This window comes from Macrosteles quadrilineatus, unplaced genomic scaffold (assembly GCF_028750875.1).
Source record: "Macrosteles quadrilineatus isolate MER2022 unplaced genomic scaffold, UCM_ALF_1.0 Scaffold_1__1_contigs__length_201487025, whole genome shotgun sequence".
NCBI classification, from domain to species: Eukaryota; Metazoa; Arthropoda; class Insecta; order Hemiptera; family Cicadellidae; genus Macrosteles; species Macrosteles quadrilineatus.
In genome coordinates this window covers 139,991,541-140,008,754 of record NW_026542594.1, presented here as the reverse complement: position 1 = coordinate 140,008,754, position 17,214 = coordinate 139,991,541, and the positions used below count along the sequence as shown (strand labels likewise).

Below are 17,214 nucleotides of genomic sequence, written 5' to 3'. Positions count from 1 at the left end.
TCTTGGACAACTACCATCACCTACCACGGACACTACCACTATCGTTCTAACATTCCAACACCCATTCTTTCTAGATCACACCATGTGCTAGGAGACACTCTCTCTAAACCACTCCCCCTGTCTTACTCATACCCTCAACATCTTGGACAACTACCATCACCTACCACGGACACTACCACTATCGTTCTAACATTCCAACACCCCTTTCTTTCTACCTCACACCACGTCCGTGACTTTTGCTAGGAAACACTCTCTCTGACCACTTCCCCTGATACTCGGCCTGATAGCCGAGTGGCTATAGTCCTCGCCTAAACAATCAAATGGTCACCGATTCCATAATTAGAAAAGCCAGTAGCTTCTTGATGGCTCAAAACTGGACCCAGCTGTCCCTCTGTTCATTGAGCGTTAAATAAATGATCCTGGCTACTGAAACAGCGGATTTTAATCAGTTACAAAGATCATCTCACTGATCTCACTCCATTCTACAGCCATTATTTCACAACACACCCATTTTATACATCCATTACATCCTTCACTAATATATGGGTTAAATACTCACGTAGGTGGCGTCTCCAACTAAATTTAAATAATAATTGAAAATTGATAGTTGATACACTCAATATCTTGATAAAGTAATATCTCAGATGCATAAATGCAACAGAATTTGCCTTTTGCATGGATCATGGGAAACATAAGATTCCCGTAGAGCCCAAAACGTTTTAAAAACCTTAGCATGGCATGCTAAAAAAATAATTTTACCAGATATCCCATTTATCATTTCATAATACAAATGAATAAGGGGCTGGTAGAAGTCCATTGCTAACTTTACACGAAATAGAGTCATTTTCAACCATATTTTTGGAAGAAGTAATAAAGGTGGAATTCGGAGTAAAATTCTTGCATAGCATAGCTCTGTGCTTATGATGTTTTTTGATAGGCACATTTTTTGATGTATTTGATCATTATTAAAAATACTTTTAGAAATAAAAATCATTTTGTAATCAGAGCAACATGATGAGAACAGTAACTCCACCACTATACTGGAACTAGGTGTGGACTGAATACCATTATCAAGAGAATAACGCCCTGACGGAGAAAAACGAATGTTATATATTCTTTGGCAAAAAGAATAGTCGTAGGGTGTTAAGACTTTGATCTTAAACGTGATGGATAAATTTAATTACCTAACTAAACCAAGTTTAATCATTTTAGGGAGTTAAAAAGTCTGTGTACAACTTCTAAACCAAATATAAATATTTGTTAGAGGTGTTATAAAGAACTTTAAAATCTCTTAATCCATTCTTCATTTGAGTCTTAGAAACATTTCACTGAAACGTTGATGCAGATGGTTACCGTAAAACCTAATGTTATCAAACTGCAACTCCAAGCCTTAGTTTAAGCATTCCAACACTCAATGGCTGCAATATAAAACTACTACAAAGTTGAATAAAGATTGAATCTACAATCTACTGGAAAGCCAACATTAGGATTTTTGTACTACTGAAAACGTGGCAATACTTTATGAACCAACAAATAATAGAGTACCAAACTGATCTTTCACCTCCATCCATCTACTGCTGGATAGGTTAGTAAGCAAGTGTACCCAATAAAAAATTAATTTGTCACTATAAGTCAACTGTTTGTCAGTTTCTAAGCGAGCTTAAAGGGTACTACTCAATCCACAAGATTTTCCTAAATTTTGATTCGGAAGCTTAAGTAGTTAGTTTGGTTTAATGATGGAAGGATAAGGGCAAATCATGATACTTAGGTAAATAAAAATAAACATCTAATACTGTTTAGTTTGAAGTCAAGGTTTTAAAAAGTATAGGCTATTTTGCACAGTTTTTCGTAAGTTTAATTTTAAGGGGGACGTTTGTTAATTTTACTTACTTTATTCAATTTTGTTACATGAATAGTTGAAATTGGTTGATCATTATTTTTCTATAAATTGAAAATATGAATAGATATGTAAAATTTTTTGGGGTTTTCGTAGATATATTTTGTCATAAAATTTCTGAATCAAAATACTGAAGGAACAGAATGACATAATTACTGATAAAACTTACAAAAATCCTACCAAAAAGTAAACGAATTGGTACAAGAGACCCTATGCTATATTATGTATTACATTCTTATAGCAATGTTTACGAAAACACAGAGTATTATTTAAAGACAATTAGAACAAATTCCAACGACAGATGTACACTTAAAATAATTATTTTCATTTTTTCACTTGCCCGACAAAACGGTTGGTAGCGAAAAGTGGGTTGAGATCAGTAAATAATGAAAGTGTCGATAGCGCATTTTCCGCTCCGGCTCTAGAATGACACATGGCCGGATATACAGTGTGTGGTCCTGGTGGTATAGACTGGGGCGATTCAATTATTGTGGGATTTGTGGATGGAGTGAACATGGCGCCATCTTGAAGGGATTTTCTCAACATCTTCCTGACAGACTATTGTGGGACGGAATATCCTCGAGTAATAACATTTCTTCTCCAGCTTTTATCTTCTCGCCAATCTTTATAAGCAATAGAGTACGTAACTTCAAGTGTTTTCAAATACATGGAGCACAGAACCTGTTACTTGTATAGTGGAGTTATTCTACTCTCTAAAATATCTTTCATGCTATACATTATGCAAACCACACTCAATAGTTCATGTTCTTGTAAAGTTCCCGATATTATAAAATCGGCGAATTGGTAACAATAAACAAAATCTTCACAAACACCCTTTGATGTTTATAGAAGTAACCTGTACAAATATTATATAGGAGTGGAACATTATTCCATAACATTTCCATAAGAATACAAAAATCACTCACCTAAATCACACATACGGATTTTTATAATCCCTCCATGATGAGACGCATTACTATCCTGTAAGTCAATTGCTATTGAATGTGCGGACATGCATATAAACTGACGGCAACCAAAACATAACGACATTAAAGGTGGTGTATGCATTTAGATAACAGTTTATTTACTGTGGCCAATGTATTAATCACGTTTTGCAATTTCGCGAAATAAAACTCCAATATAAAAACCAACCTCAAACAATGCGAGCTGAATATTTACGTCTCCCACTGGACGAGTTTTACCACATTTAAACTGCGCTGTTGTGTTTGATGTTGTAAAAAATAAAGTGGCTTTGGGCATTTGGAATAACGTTTTGTTTCAGCACAGTTTTAAACAATTACAAACACCAGCTATTTTCGTAGGTCGGAATCGTGTGTTATACAAACTAGAAATTAACATTGGTTGGGTACAGTTCTATAATATGATTGGAATATAATTTGATTACAAGTAGAATGAAAATGATTTTCCACATCGACTCTACCATGGGGGTTAATCAGGTCTAGAGGGTAGGAATGACACAGATGGGTTCTTTTTGTTTTATTACTCTGAGGTTCTATACACTAATAATGTGCAGAGGAAGATATTATAAATCGCCCTACAGTTTCAATAACCGCTAGACTGCAATCATCGGCAATTGAAAAGATAAGAATCAATTGTCTATTGTCTGCCGGCGCCGGCCGCAACGGTTGCTAGGAGACTGTACTATCACCATTGACCACTCTCTGATCACTGCGGTGATTCTTAGTGATTACACTTTGGTAATCACTAGGGGGTTTCGTTTTACAATGGAACCTTGATAAGAAGACCCTCGATAACAAGTCGCCCTTGATAACAAGTGTCATTTTCAAATCCTCTTAAAATTATTTTACCTCTAATCACATGATATTACAAACCTAGATAAGAAGTAAACCATGATAACAAAAGTCTTATTTTACAACGCCCATGAGAGTCTTGTTATCAAGGTTCTACTGTATAACCATTCGCTACGATACATTTTTAAACTAATTATGCACCCAATCTGAATTATGATAAGGTTTGATCAAGTGTAACCCGATTAAAAAATATAAACCGAACTTTCTTGCAAGGCTTTGAGAGATACAGAAAGGGTCTAATACTCCATTGAGGACTTTGGGGGCAGCTAAGTTCTTACTAGTCCGTCGTAACTGTAATGCCTAAAACGGCGAGAAAATAAACAGGCACGAGCAAATTCTCAAAACCACGTGAAGTCAGCTTTGCAATATCTTAATTCACAAGTTAGAAAGAAATTAAAATAACTTAAGGGTGTATAAGTAATTAATTAATTAGTAAAATAAATTAGTAAGCTAGTGTTATTAATAGTTTGAAAAAAAATTTCAGTTGTAGGAATAAAAGACAACACAGACTAACAAAAAAGTTCAAGTAGTTTGAATGAAAAGTGAGTTTAGTTCTCGTTGTTTATATTAACTTTTTTCAAATAATGGTTAGTTGAAGTTATAAAGCTGGGTTTATTTATCATATTTATTTATGTTTTGCCTTGATATTTTTATTAGTACTTCAATGAGTTTAACCTTAATCCTAAGATAATTTTTTTTTATTTATTTCCACAAAACTCTGATATCTGAGAACGTAAATGTAATTAGGTGACTTTGACCTCAAACTAATTTAATTTGTTTGAAAGTTGGAGATGAAGACATTCAATGACAAATAAATCAAACTTTACTGTGTTTATAAACACTGTAGTATTCACAAAACCATACAAACACAACACGTTTTTGTACAAAAACATATTCACTAAAGTGCCGCAATCATATGTTGCTACAGTGCTGGATATCAATATTATCTTTCATTGTAAATAAATTAATCTTTTTTACCCGAATTTTATTGCATCTATCTGCTAGAATTTTTCTTTATGAAACTTCCTTACCAACTAAGAGTAATTACAGTATTACTCATCTACTATAAGTCTAATGGTTTAAAAACTGGAAGTATTACTGTAGTGTATGTATCAATAGACCGTTTCTGGGGGTTGGAGAACAGAGTTAAAACTTTAAGTAAAATTTACATTAATGCTAATCCAATAAAGGAAACAAACATCTGAAAGTAGGAGTGTGTTGCTGGCGATAAATTGTCCTGTTAAAGGGTTTCAAACAGTTCCAGAGCCACAACTTAGTTATCAGACCGACTCGTAGACTTTGGCAATTAACTGGACACAAACAAACATTACCACGCTGCCGTCGTCCGTCGTCCAACCACGGCTAATCGTGTTATAAGGGCTCTGTGTCCGTGTCACTGATTTATTTAAACACACAGACACACATCTTTTTGTAATGACTTCGAAATACTTAAGAGGAGCTAAAAACAATTCGATGATTAAGATTGGTTTATCTTCAATAAAAAAATCTAAAACATAGTTCTGCGTTTATCTTGCCCATCAGTTTGAAATGTTGCTAAAATTTTACTATTTATTTTGACAAGAGTAAAACCGTCACTTAACATGTTACTTGTTCACTATGATTAATTTTTATATAGTACAAAATTACGAATATACTATCTAGTTATACAGTATTCTATCATTTATACACACTTTTTAATGGGTACTTTTAGATAATATGTATAACTCCCATTCAATTGTTATTCCAAACACTGCGCTAATCCTTGGAATAAACCGGTGGCAAATGAATGTACTGCTCAGTGCTCAATCTCAATGTCTGTTGTAATGTTCGGTGGTGGTCAGAGATTGGTATTCTTGAAGGAACTGATTTTTTTAAGTAAAGGTTATTGGAAGAGACAAGAGTAGAATGCACAGGAATTTTTCGTACATGTGTCAATTTATCACGGCAAATCATCTATTTACAGTGACAAAGGAAATGTGTGTTATGACAAAAAGTTGATGCCAAGATAGAGATTTCGATTTCTGTTGTAAAGGGGTTAAGTTCCAAAAATCAGAAGCATTACATAAATGAAAAAAATCCGTATTGTTCCAATAAATATAATGCAGAGTTCTTACGTTTGGCAACCACATCGCTATTAAAAAAATATATTCTGTTAATTTTTTATTTTTTATTACTTGCACTTTTCAAACCTAAGTGATTTTAAGCATGATATATCCATTGAGAAATATGTTTTTCACATAGAAAACTATGTACTGAATTTATTAACACATTTTATTTAATACTATCCGACATTATATTTTGTAACCGATAACTGTCTTTGTCGATCCCATTGCAAAATAGATTGATGGAAGATGGATAAATTGGAAGATGGAATTCACTTTGCATGATATATCTGAGGATGAATTGATTTCGGCTTTTAAGAAGCTCAAGACAAAACGTTCTTCTGGTCCGGATGGCATACCTTCGTACATCTTCAAAGGCTGTGCTGAATTGTTAGTTCCACCTTTATTAAAGATTTTTAATCTTTCTATTAGCAATTCATATTTTCCTGATCGCTGGAAACGCACGAAGGTTGTCCCTATTCACAAGAAAGGAAAGAAAAACGACCTAAAGAATCACAGACCTGTTGCCATTTTATCAACCCCAGCGAAAATTTTGGAATCCTTGTTGTACAATAGAATATTTCTTCATATAAAAAACTACATCACTCCTTTTCAGCATGGTTTTTTCCCGGGTCGTTCCATAAATACCAACCTTCTTAATTTTTCTAATTTCTGCATATCTTCTTTAGATAGGGGAGGTCAGATTGACGTTATTTACACAGATTTTGAAAAAGCGTTTGATACAGTCAGTCATTTGATCCTTTTGTCTAAACTGAATTATTACGGGTTTTCTTACGATGTACTAAAATTTTTCTCCACTTATTTATTTAATAGAAAGCAATATGTCGTATTCCAAGGCTATTATTCTAATGAATTCATTGTTTCATCTGGTGTTCCGCAGGGTTCTAATTTAGGTCCTCTACTTTTCACAATTTTTATTAATGACATTGTTGAATGTATTCATCATAGTAAAGTTCTTCTATATGCTGATGATTTAAAAGTCTTCAAAGAAATAAACACTGTTAATGACTGTATACTTCTTCAGGAAGACCTAGATCGTTTAGTAGGCTGGAGTAATAAGGGCTTAAAATTTCATCCAGATAAATGTGCTGTCGTGAGGTACACAAGACGTACGCAGAATATCATTAATTTTCGCTACTCAATGAATGGTGCTGTCCTTCAATCTCTTTCTAAAACCAAAGATCTTGGAATTACAATTGATGACAAGTTTTCGTATGCAGACCATATTGCTGAATCCTGTAAGATGGCTTATCGTAACTTGGGATTATATTCAGATCTGGGAATTTCCTGAAAGGCATATATGGACTCAAGCTACTATATTTCTCCCTGGTTAGGTCTAGACTTGAATTCGGTTCAATAGTGTGGTATCCACATCATGCTTATCTCATTGAGATGATAGAACAAATCCAAATAAAATTCCTACGGTATCTATTTTTCAAAAGATTCGGCTATTTCACATATGACATATCATATCCTATATTACTGGATCTGTTCGAAATGAAGAGCTTAAAGAGTCGACGGGATGTACTAATGCTGACATTTCTCCACAAATTGGTCAATGGAAAAGTTGATGATAGTGAGATCTTATCGCTGTTATCTTTCCTCGTGCCTCGTCCCTCGTCCAGAGTCCGTGTTTTGTTTGCTCCTACATTCGCCCGGACTTGCCTGGGTGCCCAGTCTCCTGCCAATGTTTTAATGAGGCTTTATAATACATTACCCCAGGGTATTGATTTATTCAACTCGACCCTAGCCTCTTACAGAAATCAGTTGTTGAATGATAATTTATTTTAAGAATAATTTCATAGTACCATGGCTATTGTCTCAATTCAATTTGTTGTCTTTCAATTTAATTTAAGTTGCTCATTTTCTGTTGTTGTTGTACTGTTGTTTATGTAAAGTGTTATTTATTTAATGTTGTGTTGTTGCCTACATGATGAAGAAAAGACATTTTGACATGTGTTCACACAAAGTATGTGCTGTATTATGAGTATTTGTACTATGCTGCAATGTAATTGGACGTAAGTCTGTATTGTAGCATTTAAATAAATAAATAAATAAATACCTTTATTTCAGCAATCCTGAATACTAAGTGAATTTATATTTGCTTTATTAACTTATTTAACTGCTATATATAAACAGATGTATAAGTAACAAACCTCTGATATAAATATCCAGAAGTTAAGTGAAATCCTGACGGAAGTGTTGACAAGTGTAGGACATGACCATTGGCAGAGGGACTTAACCAACGCTTTGGCTCATACTATACTGCATCAATAATCCATAGAGCAATGGGACACCCTCCAATATATAGAGCAAGAGAAAGTCGTAGTAAAACAAATACCATCTTCCACGTACTGGGACTATTACTGTGATTGTATTTATGCCTTGCCACAACTAAAGAAAAGAAAACTGTCATTCACTGTTAAGTCTTTTCATTTGTAGCCTAATAATTTCTCTTAACAAAATTCTATCAACAAAGTGTTTATGTCGATCAAAATGTTGTTATATACATTCCATGGACGTTAAAGGAATGGTCAAATAAAATGCACGTCCTTAAAAAGAATTACAATATGTAACCTTATCCAAGAACGTAAATGTTGTTTTGGATGCCAACTCCACGTAGAACATTTGCCAATCTATTTTCTCTCACTAATAAATTAAACATTTCTTAGGCACCATCTGTGAGACGAAGACTGATTTGATCCTGAAAAATGTAGATCTGGAGGGATTTGCGGGTAATCCTGGACCACAAACACTCCTGAGGGACTCTGCTGATCATGTGATCAGGTGCGGAGGATTATAATGGACGAGAATGAGGAGCGAAAGAGTGTTCCCTAGGGTGGCTTAGCTGCACCAGCTGTGTAGTGACAGTGTGTTGTAGGCTGTGGGCGGGGCGACTGTGACGACACTTTCATATTCCTGTTTTAACACTCTGTTTCCAATAGGACATCCCGCTGCACCCATAGTAGCGAGCACCTCTTTATCTGAATTTCTGCTATAACAGACAAGTTTTCAGTGTCACCGACAACCCTTTCAGTGTCAATATAGACAATGTAACTCCCTTACCTATTACCAAAGGTATTGTACATCAGATCCGCGAAACTTGAATACATTTTATGTCTGTAACTCATGTCTGGGAAGGATTCGGTCTTATCACCGTTTACATATAAGACACAGTGATAAGACTGACCTCGGGCTGTCAAAGTAAGGAGATTATTTTATTAATTGATTTTCATGAAAACAGTTATAAATAAAGGTTTTACAACCTGAATAGATTTTAACCTGAGGCTGCTCAAGATTTTGAATTGTGTCCAAGCAAAAGATATAACTTCAAGGCAGGAAGAGATAAATTACATTTGAAAATTCAAGATAAAAACTTTTCTTTATAAAGATTCTATAATACGTTTATTGCTGGTACTATAACTTTTAAATGTCTCTAAACAACTAATATCTTTACTTTTGGATTATCACACGATTGTGAAGTAAAGGACTAATGCTACAACATAACATTACATGAATGTATGACGTAGAAAAATCTGACAGAAATTATTGCTGTTCAGTGATGAGAGGTATTTTAGGTGAACATTTTATGTACCTATAGATACCTATTTTTTAAACTTCCAGTTGTTTCCAAAAATCACTTTCTGCTAAAGAGTTACTTAAAGCTGCCCAGGTGAACAAAAACTACGAGAGTGGTTGTACTTCGTCCAAAAAACATTTGCGACGAATGTAAAATATTGGCTGCTCATAGTTACGGAATCAAACGCATAAACGAAAGAGTGTCATTACTGGTATGGTTCAGCGATGATAAGAAATATAATTTTTTAATTCCTTTATAAAGTCAGAAACTTCAAAATTTTCAATCTATGACTATGAAATAATAATTTGCTTATGAGAGGTGATGTAAAGAAATAAAATCTGAAATAGGTAAAGAAAAACAAAACAAATAAATTAAAATGATCAGTGAAAAGGATAAAAATGTTTGCAGATGGCATCTCACTTTATTCTTAACTCACACAATACTGTAAAAATTGTAACCGTCTCAGTCCTTGATAGCCAACAACTATACAATGCACAGTAAACCCCACGTTCTCTATATCCGGCACACAACCCATAATAAATTGCCATTTCCTACGTGCTTATTAAAATACCGAATATATGTTACCAGCTATAATCTTAAGCTATGATAGGCAGATTTAGTTTATTGTTATTTAAGTAGTTTCAATATATCAAACATTAAATATTTTAAGAATAGATTAATATTGTAATCTAGCTACTATGAGGTAATGAAATGTGTATATTTATAGACATGCACTGTGAAGTGGATGCGATGCTCTCTGGTGTGGATTAACAACAGCACTACCGGTAGTAAATACTACGACTATCCGCAGTACTATTCTGATAATTAGACCAATGCGTTAATTACAAGGAAAATATGTGGAAGGAAAAAGATTCCACTATAAACTGTAGGTCCCATTGTTACCATTGGTTCTATGGCCTATTAATTAACAGCTGTGGCTAAGGAACATCGCGCCACTCATCTTACACTCATCCTTCACTCATATTTGGGTTAAAATACGCAGACAGTGGCGAGCCCATCTTATGCAATTTATATAAATGATAAGAATTTAAATGTAGGTTATATTTATTATCATATAGATTGAATTCAAACATTACTTCATGAAAAACCCATAATAATAATAACGAGCTATCCATCAAGATCTACCTAAAATAAGGAGCGCTTCATGTACAAAATAATAAAAGGCAGGCACTGCACGCAGCTGTTTGCTGTGCTTAGGGGCACTGAGAAAATAAGAATGCGGTGTCATATGAAATCACACCACCAATCTGTGCTAGATTATTGTTTGCGAGTTTGGTCGGATAAATACGTCTTGCGTCAATCAAACGAGGGTGTGTAAATGCCACTAGCTATAATTAAAATAGAAGTTTTGAAAAAATAAATAATAATCACTGTTATGATACCTATATAAGATTCCTAAGAATCGTTCAAAAAGCACGCAAACCCAAAACCAATATTCGTAAACTGGTAGAAACTCTTTAATCAGTGTTAAAAGATTGGTATGAAGCGGCTTTTATAACAAAAAGGAATATTTGTCGAAATGGAAATTCTTTCAATTAGTAGGATACTGCTGACCGTGTGGAAAGTTGGAAGGTAAATGGAATGCATGATCATCAGCTGTAGTTTATCACACAGCGAAGGACCAGAATTATGTTGTGGTTGGGACAAAAGTTAGGCTGAACTGGACAAACACGGTAATGTCTCTTTGTTTTCAGCTAATCGTTAAAGTCTCCCAGTTAGTTCTGCAATTGAGTTGCGGCTTCCAAACTGTCCAAGTCACCCTCTCAAAGGATATTTACCGTCGTAGAAAGTAAAGCAGCGTACAACTAATGAGCTCCGTATCACATACAGTATTGAATATACGTGTATTTTAAGTGATAGTTAATACATTTAACTAATTTGAGATTTAATTATTTTTATTTTGCAAGGCTAATACGACCTGGCGTTTTAAGTATGAAAGCAAGGTATGAGGAATGCCATTCAAATTGGTCCTATTTTGTGTTTTCTACATGTGATATTGTTATCTTCAGTTCAACTTAAAAGTTCATTATATTATATGCAACTTAAATCCAAATAAAAAATCTTGTTTTCCGGTTTATGTTTTTTAAGTCTTATGGTCACAGCTTAGTGAGGATGGCTAGTCCTCTTCAACCAAATATTTGATCAACTATCGTAAATTGTCATGCCATTAGAGACATTCAGTTTGCAGGTAAGCCTGAAGAGTCGGATGAAGTGATAAACCACTAGTGTAAGTGCAGAATGGTGCCATTCGTCTTGTAAGATAACGGGCTAATGTGAAACAACTTCCACCTTCGCTACCTACGTATAACTTACATTCCCGATTGGTACTACTCTTGATTGAATGGAGAAACGAAAAATATAAGACAGCAAATGACAAACTTTCATAAACTAATTGACATTAGGGTACTGAAGCAGACGTCTCATTTTTATGGATTATAAAGAAATTATAGATATTTACTCAGAAAAGTGGACATGGTTTTTTCTCATTGATTTACTCACTCAACTCAATATTTATTTACATTTTTGAAAGTAAACACTAACATTTTAATAATTAGAAAACATATGACTTAAATAAAGAAATTTATGGTAAAATCTAACCATTCTCCACCCCTTGAGATACCCTGTATCTCAAGATCAGTCCGTTGGAATGACAATCAGTTTTGAGATGGATCGTTTGATTATTCCACTTGTCGTTTTTAAAGTGACCACACGTACTATTCCATCAGTTCCTGGATGTACTTGTTCTACTCTGGCAGTGAGCCACTTACATGGAGGAATATTTTCCAATATATATACCCTCCTCAGGAATATTTTACCCTCCTCGTCCAAAAATGAAAATGAATTTTTCAGTTTACTCTTGTTTTTGACATGACCATGTTTTTTCAGTTGCTTTATTTCATCCTGAAAACATTCTTCCTGGATAAGTTTGACAATTGTTTTAGTAGACTTCTCAAGTTCACTGCTGTTTAAAGACTCCTTTTCTCTTTCTTCTACAGGTTTTCTTGTGTTATTTGTAAATCTCAAGATATAAGCAATAATACATATGATCTTAAAATAGCTTGAGAAGTTCATCAATTTCTTAAGCAAAGTTGACTTTTCTTGGGAAAACAAAAGTTGAGTGGACGGTTTTCGTAACTCTGGGATTTCCTCTAAGTTAACATTCATGTTATTTCGAGGCCAACTTGATTTCTCTTGCCTTAGCCATTCCGGCCCATGCCACCAAAGACTAGATTGCTTCAGATGAGAACCAGAAATGCCTCTAGTAGCCAAATCAGCTGGGTTTTCAAACGAACTAACATGATTCCAATTTGAAGGCGGAATAGTGTCTTGTATTTCTGACACCCTGTTAGCAACAAACGTCTTCCATTTATTTGGCAACTGAGACAACCAACACAAAACAATTGTGGAATCAGTCCAAGCACAACACTTATTTACATCAATATTCAGAGAAAAGGCTACCTTACTTAATAATTGAGACAGAAGCAAGGAACCACAAAGTTCTAATCGTGGTAAGGAAATTTGTTTGGTTGGGGCAACTCTTGTTTTGGAACAAAGCAAATTAACATTTACCTCATGATTGGTTGAAATAGATCGCACATACACGCAGCTAGCATAAGCTTTCTCGGATGCATCACAAAATCCAATAATTTCAATACTTCCACGTAAGTAATTGTGAGTTGTGACTTGTCTAGGAATGCACAATTTATTGATAGTTAACAGCTCACCTTTGATTTGATCCCATTGTTTTGCTATGTCTTCACTCACCGGCTCATCCCAAGTTAGTCCAGTTAACCACAGTTGTTGTAGCATGATTTTTGAAACTATTACTAAAGGACTTATTAGTCCCAGTGGATCAAATACACTTGAAATAGCCCTCAGAATTTCTCGTTTGTTTAAACTAGATTTATTTTGAGTTGTGACATTGATGTTTATTTGAAACATGTCTGATTTGGGTTCCCACGCAACTCCTAAAGTTTTAATAGGTTTACTCTCTTCTAAATCTAAGTTCATAGCACCAACCTCTTTGTCCTCTTTTGGTATCATGTCTAGTACAGCAGAACTATTGGAACACCACTTACGTAGTTTGAAACATCCTGAACGTAAAAGTTGATCAAGTTCTTCCTGTAACTGTAGAGCAGTCTTCTCATCATGACACCCGGTTAGTAAGTCGTCCACATAGAGATCCGTTCCTGCAGCAGCGCAAGCTGTAGGGAATCGTGTCTTCTCGTCTTCTGATAACTGTTTCAAACACCTAGTAGCTAAGAAGGGAGCACTAGAGGTGCCATATGTTACTGTTTTCAGTTTATATATTTTGACAGGCTCATAACTGTTTGTCCTCCACAATATTTGTTGAAACTTACAATCATTTTCATCAACTAACACCTGGCGATACATTTTCTCACAGTCAGCAACCATAACTATTTCATGTAGTCGGAAACGTGTTAGGATGGAAAACAAGTCCTGCTGGACGTTTGGACCTATCATAAGTGTATCATTCAAAGATACCCTTGTGCTTGTAGGACAGGATGCATTAAAAACCACTCTCAGTTTGGTTGAAGAGCTTGACTCCTTTATTACTTCGTGATGAGGTAAGAAACAATTTGTTACGTTACCTGTGGTGGTTACTGATTCACTGAAATTTAGCTTCCCTGTTAGTTCCATGTGTCCTAGTTTCAGATACTCCTGTAAGAAACTATTATACTGCTGTTTTCTCTCGGAATTTAATGACAATCTTTGTTCAACTTTTTTGAAACTACCCAAAGCTATGTGCTGTGATTTTCCTAACTCATTTAGACGTTCATTGAATGGTAGTTTTACAACAAAGCGTCCAGATTCATCTCGTTTGACATTTTCCTTGAAATGCTGCTCACAATATTGTTCCTCTTTAGTGAGAACAGGATCAGTAACAACTTGCTCGATTTCCCAGAATCGCTTAAGTTGGCTCTCAATAGTCAAATTGCAAGTTGACTCAGTCTCATTTGGGTACTGCCCACACCTACCAGCAACAATCCAGCCCAAAACACTATTGTGAAGAGTAGGTGTTTGTTTGGTACCTGATATCTTTCCTTCAATGATAAGGTCGAAGTAAACTTCTGCTCCCAATAGCATATCGACTTCACCTGGTTTGTAGAACTCCGGGTCTGCCAGGACAAGTGTAGAGATGTGATGAGACCAGTTGGTATGGTTAATAGTCTCAGCAGGTAGTTTAGTGGAGATGGTTGGCAAAACTACTGCTGAAATGTTGGTAAAATATTCGCTAACTCTTGAAAAAAGATTTAATGATACACGTTTTGATGCTCTTGTTTTCGATTGCCCTATACCATTAATAGTTATTGAAGAGTTTAAAAGTTTTAAGCCAAGTCGATCAGCGCATGACTTAGTTATAAAGTTAGATTGTGCACCTGAATCAAGTAGTGCACGCACTCTTACACGTTCTCCTTTATTATTCTCGATTAGGACTATATAGCAGTCGACAGCAAAACTTGTGATGATGACATTGGGTCCTCTGCATTACTTAGATCAACAGATTTAGATGCAAACCCTTGTTCAGACGCATTATGACTAGCCGAGATAGATGTTACTTTATTCTTGTCACATGTTTTGCCAATTTCCTTTTTCAATTCAATATGAATCATTGTGTGATGGTTTCGGTTACACAGTTTGCAAGTAGAACCATTGCAATCAGTAGCAGAATGATTGGGTTTTAAACAATTAAAACATAATTTACGCTTTTTGACAAGATCTATTCTGTCAGATACACTCATGCTACTAAATTCGTCACACTGATAAATTGCATGATAAGGTTTTTCACAGATTACACAAACATGAGTAAAAGAAGACTTTCCCCTTGCTTGTTTAAACGACCCTTTACTTTGCATACCTCTATTATTAGAATGACTAATGTTAGATGCAGATGTCTTAGATATGCTTGAGGATGCCAAAGCATTAGTTCTTTGGATAAGAAACGATTTTAGCTGCTCAAAATTAGGACTATCCTGTGTAGTTAAGGACATTTCCCATTGTTTTCTAGTCTCACTATCTAATTTGCTAGTTAGAATGTACACAAGTATGCTATTCCATTCACCTACATTTTCACCTAACGACTTTAGAGCCCTAATATGGGTTTCAGATTCATCAACTAATTTTCTAAGTCCTTGTGAAGACTCATTTTGTAAAGGTACTTGACTGAATAATCCTTTTAGGTGAGAATTTACAATCAGCCTTTTGTTGTCATACCTGAGCTTTAGAATGTCCCAGGCCTCTAAATAGTTTTGATCTGTAGACGGAAGTGACTGCAATAGTTGGTGTGCCTCCCTTTTTAGACAAGATTTTAGATAAAATAGCTTTTGGATGTTTGGAAGCGACTGGTTGTCATGGACAATAGATATAAATAACTCGCTGAATGAAGGCCATTCCTCAATATTCCCATTAAATGATGGTAGATGTAAATTAGGTAATTTGACTTGAGAAATAGGGTCAACTGAAACACTTTGTTGAATAGAATTAAACGAAGGAACAGGAACTAGATTAGGGACATTAGTTTGATATTCACTTAGTAAATTTTATAATTTAGCTTTAGTTGCAAAATAATCATTTTCGAAAGCTCCTAAAATGTCATCATTAGCTTTTTCCTCATCTATACTGCTAATTTCTTCATGAATTTGAAGATACTGATCAAATAGTTTATCAAGCTTTTCTTGTCTTACAATCAGGTTTGCCTTATCTGTACTGGTAATACTCACATTTTCTAGGTAGGTATTGATTCTGGTAAGGGATGATTTCACTGTACTCCTCTGTTTTAATAATGTTGTTACTCTTTGCTGGCTCATATCGCGTGGCGTAGAAGGACCATAAAGAAATTATAGATATTTACTCAGAAAAGTGGACATGGTTTTTTTCTCATTGATTTACTCACTCAACTCAATATTTATTTACATTTTTGAAAGTAAACACTAACATTTTAATAATTAGAAAACATATGACTTAAATAAAGAAATTATGGTAAAGTCTAACCAGATTACCTGCAATCTTTCATTAAAAAAGAACATAGAGGGATGAACCACTTACAGGATGTGATATAGTCTAAAATACTCAAAACGCTAATGTAACATAAAAATGATACAATTTACAATAATTTGTCCTTTTAGTTTGGCTTGTATAAAAAGTTGCGCGGGCATTAATTTTGACAACTGACCTGAGTCAGATATTCGGTTATTCCTGAATTGTGCCAACTACTCTAGGGAGCCACCCGATATGTTGTGGCCCCTTTAACTGTATAATTAAATAGGTTAGGTTAAGTTAGGTTAGGTTAGGATAACACGTACAATAGGTTAGTACTTCTGCCTGCAACCCACTGGTTTTGGCTTGGCGCAATTAAGGAACTCTTTAGCCCAATTGATGCACGACCAAAAAGTGTGGGTATTCGATAGAAATCGGTAATTTACATGAGCGCCCTGCAATTTACGTAGTTCAACTCAACCTCGTTCATCTGATTCTAAAACTGGTTACGACTTTACCATGCAATATGTAACTATAACCATAGTAAAAATATACAACACGGATATGTTTTTGTGACTTTTTCATCCACTCAAAAGCTACGTATACGATGAATGTCAACCTGTTCTCGATAAATATTATCTTAGAAAAGGTAATTAGATTATAATATACAGGGCTATTCAAAAATATGAACCCAACTTCATGACTTTGTATCTCAAAAAGTATAAATCGGGTAGACATAGACTTAACACCATTAAAAAGAGG

At 34.8% G+C, this 17,214-nt stretch overlaps 1 protein-coding gene across 1 annotated transcript; it reads right to left on the bottom strand.

The window, feature by feature from the left end:
* Positions 1-216: 216 nt before the first annotated feature.
* Positions 217-15,218, bottom strand: LOC129000985 (uncharacterized). Its single transcript, XM_054428103.1, has 3 exons — positions 15,182-15,218; positions 13,179-14,687; positions 217-308 (listed from the first exon to the last, which is right to left on the bottom strand). Exons 1-3 carry the CDS (start codon positions 15,216-15,218, stop codon positions 217-219), a joined length of 1,638 nt encoding a protein of 545 aa, XP_054284078.1.
* Positions 15,219-17,214: the final 1,996 nt, after the last annotated feature.

Excerpts from the sequence above, each read along its gene's own strand:
- LOC129000985 (XM_054428103.1), bottom strand. The coding sequence starts at position 15,218 with ATGAGTGTATCTGACAGAATAGATCTTGTCAAAAAGC. Across the intron at positions 14,688-15,181 it reads AATAGATCTTGTCAAAAAGC|CAGTAGTTTTGCCAACCATC; the intron begins GTAAATTATGTT and ends CCAACATTTCAG. Across the intron at positions 309-13,178 it reads ACAATGGGATCAAATCAAAG|GCGAGGACTATAGCCACTCG; the intron begins GTGAGCTGTTAA and ends TTGATTGTTTAG.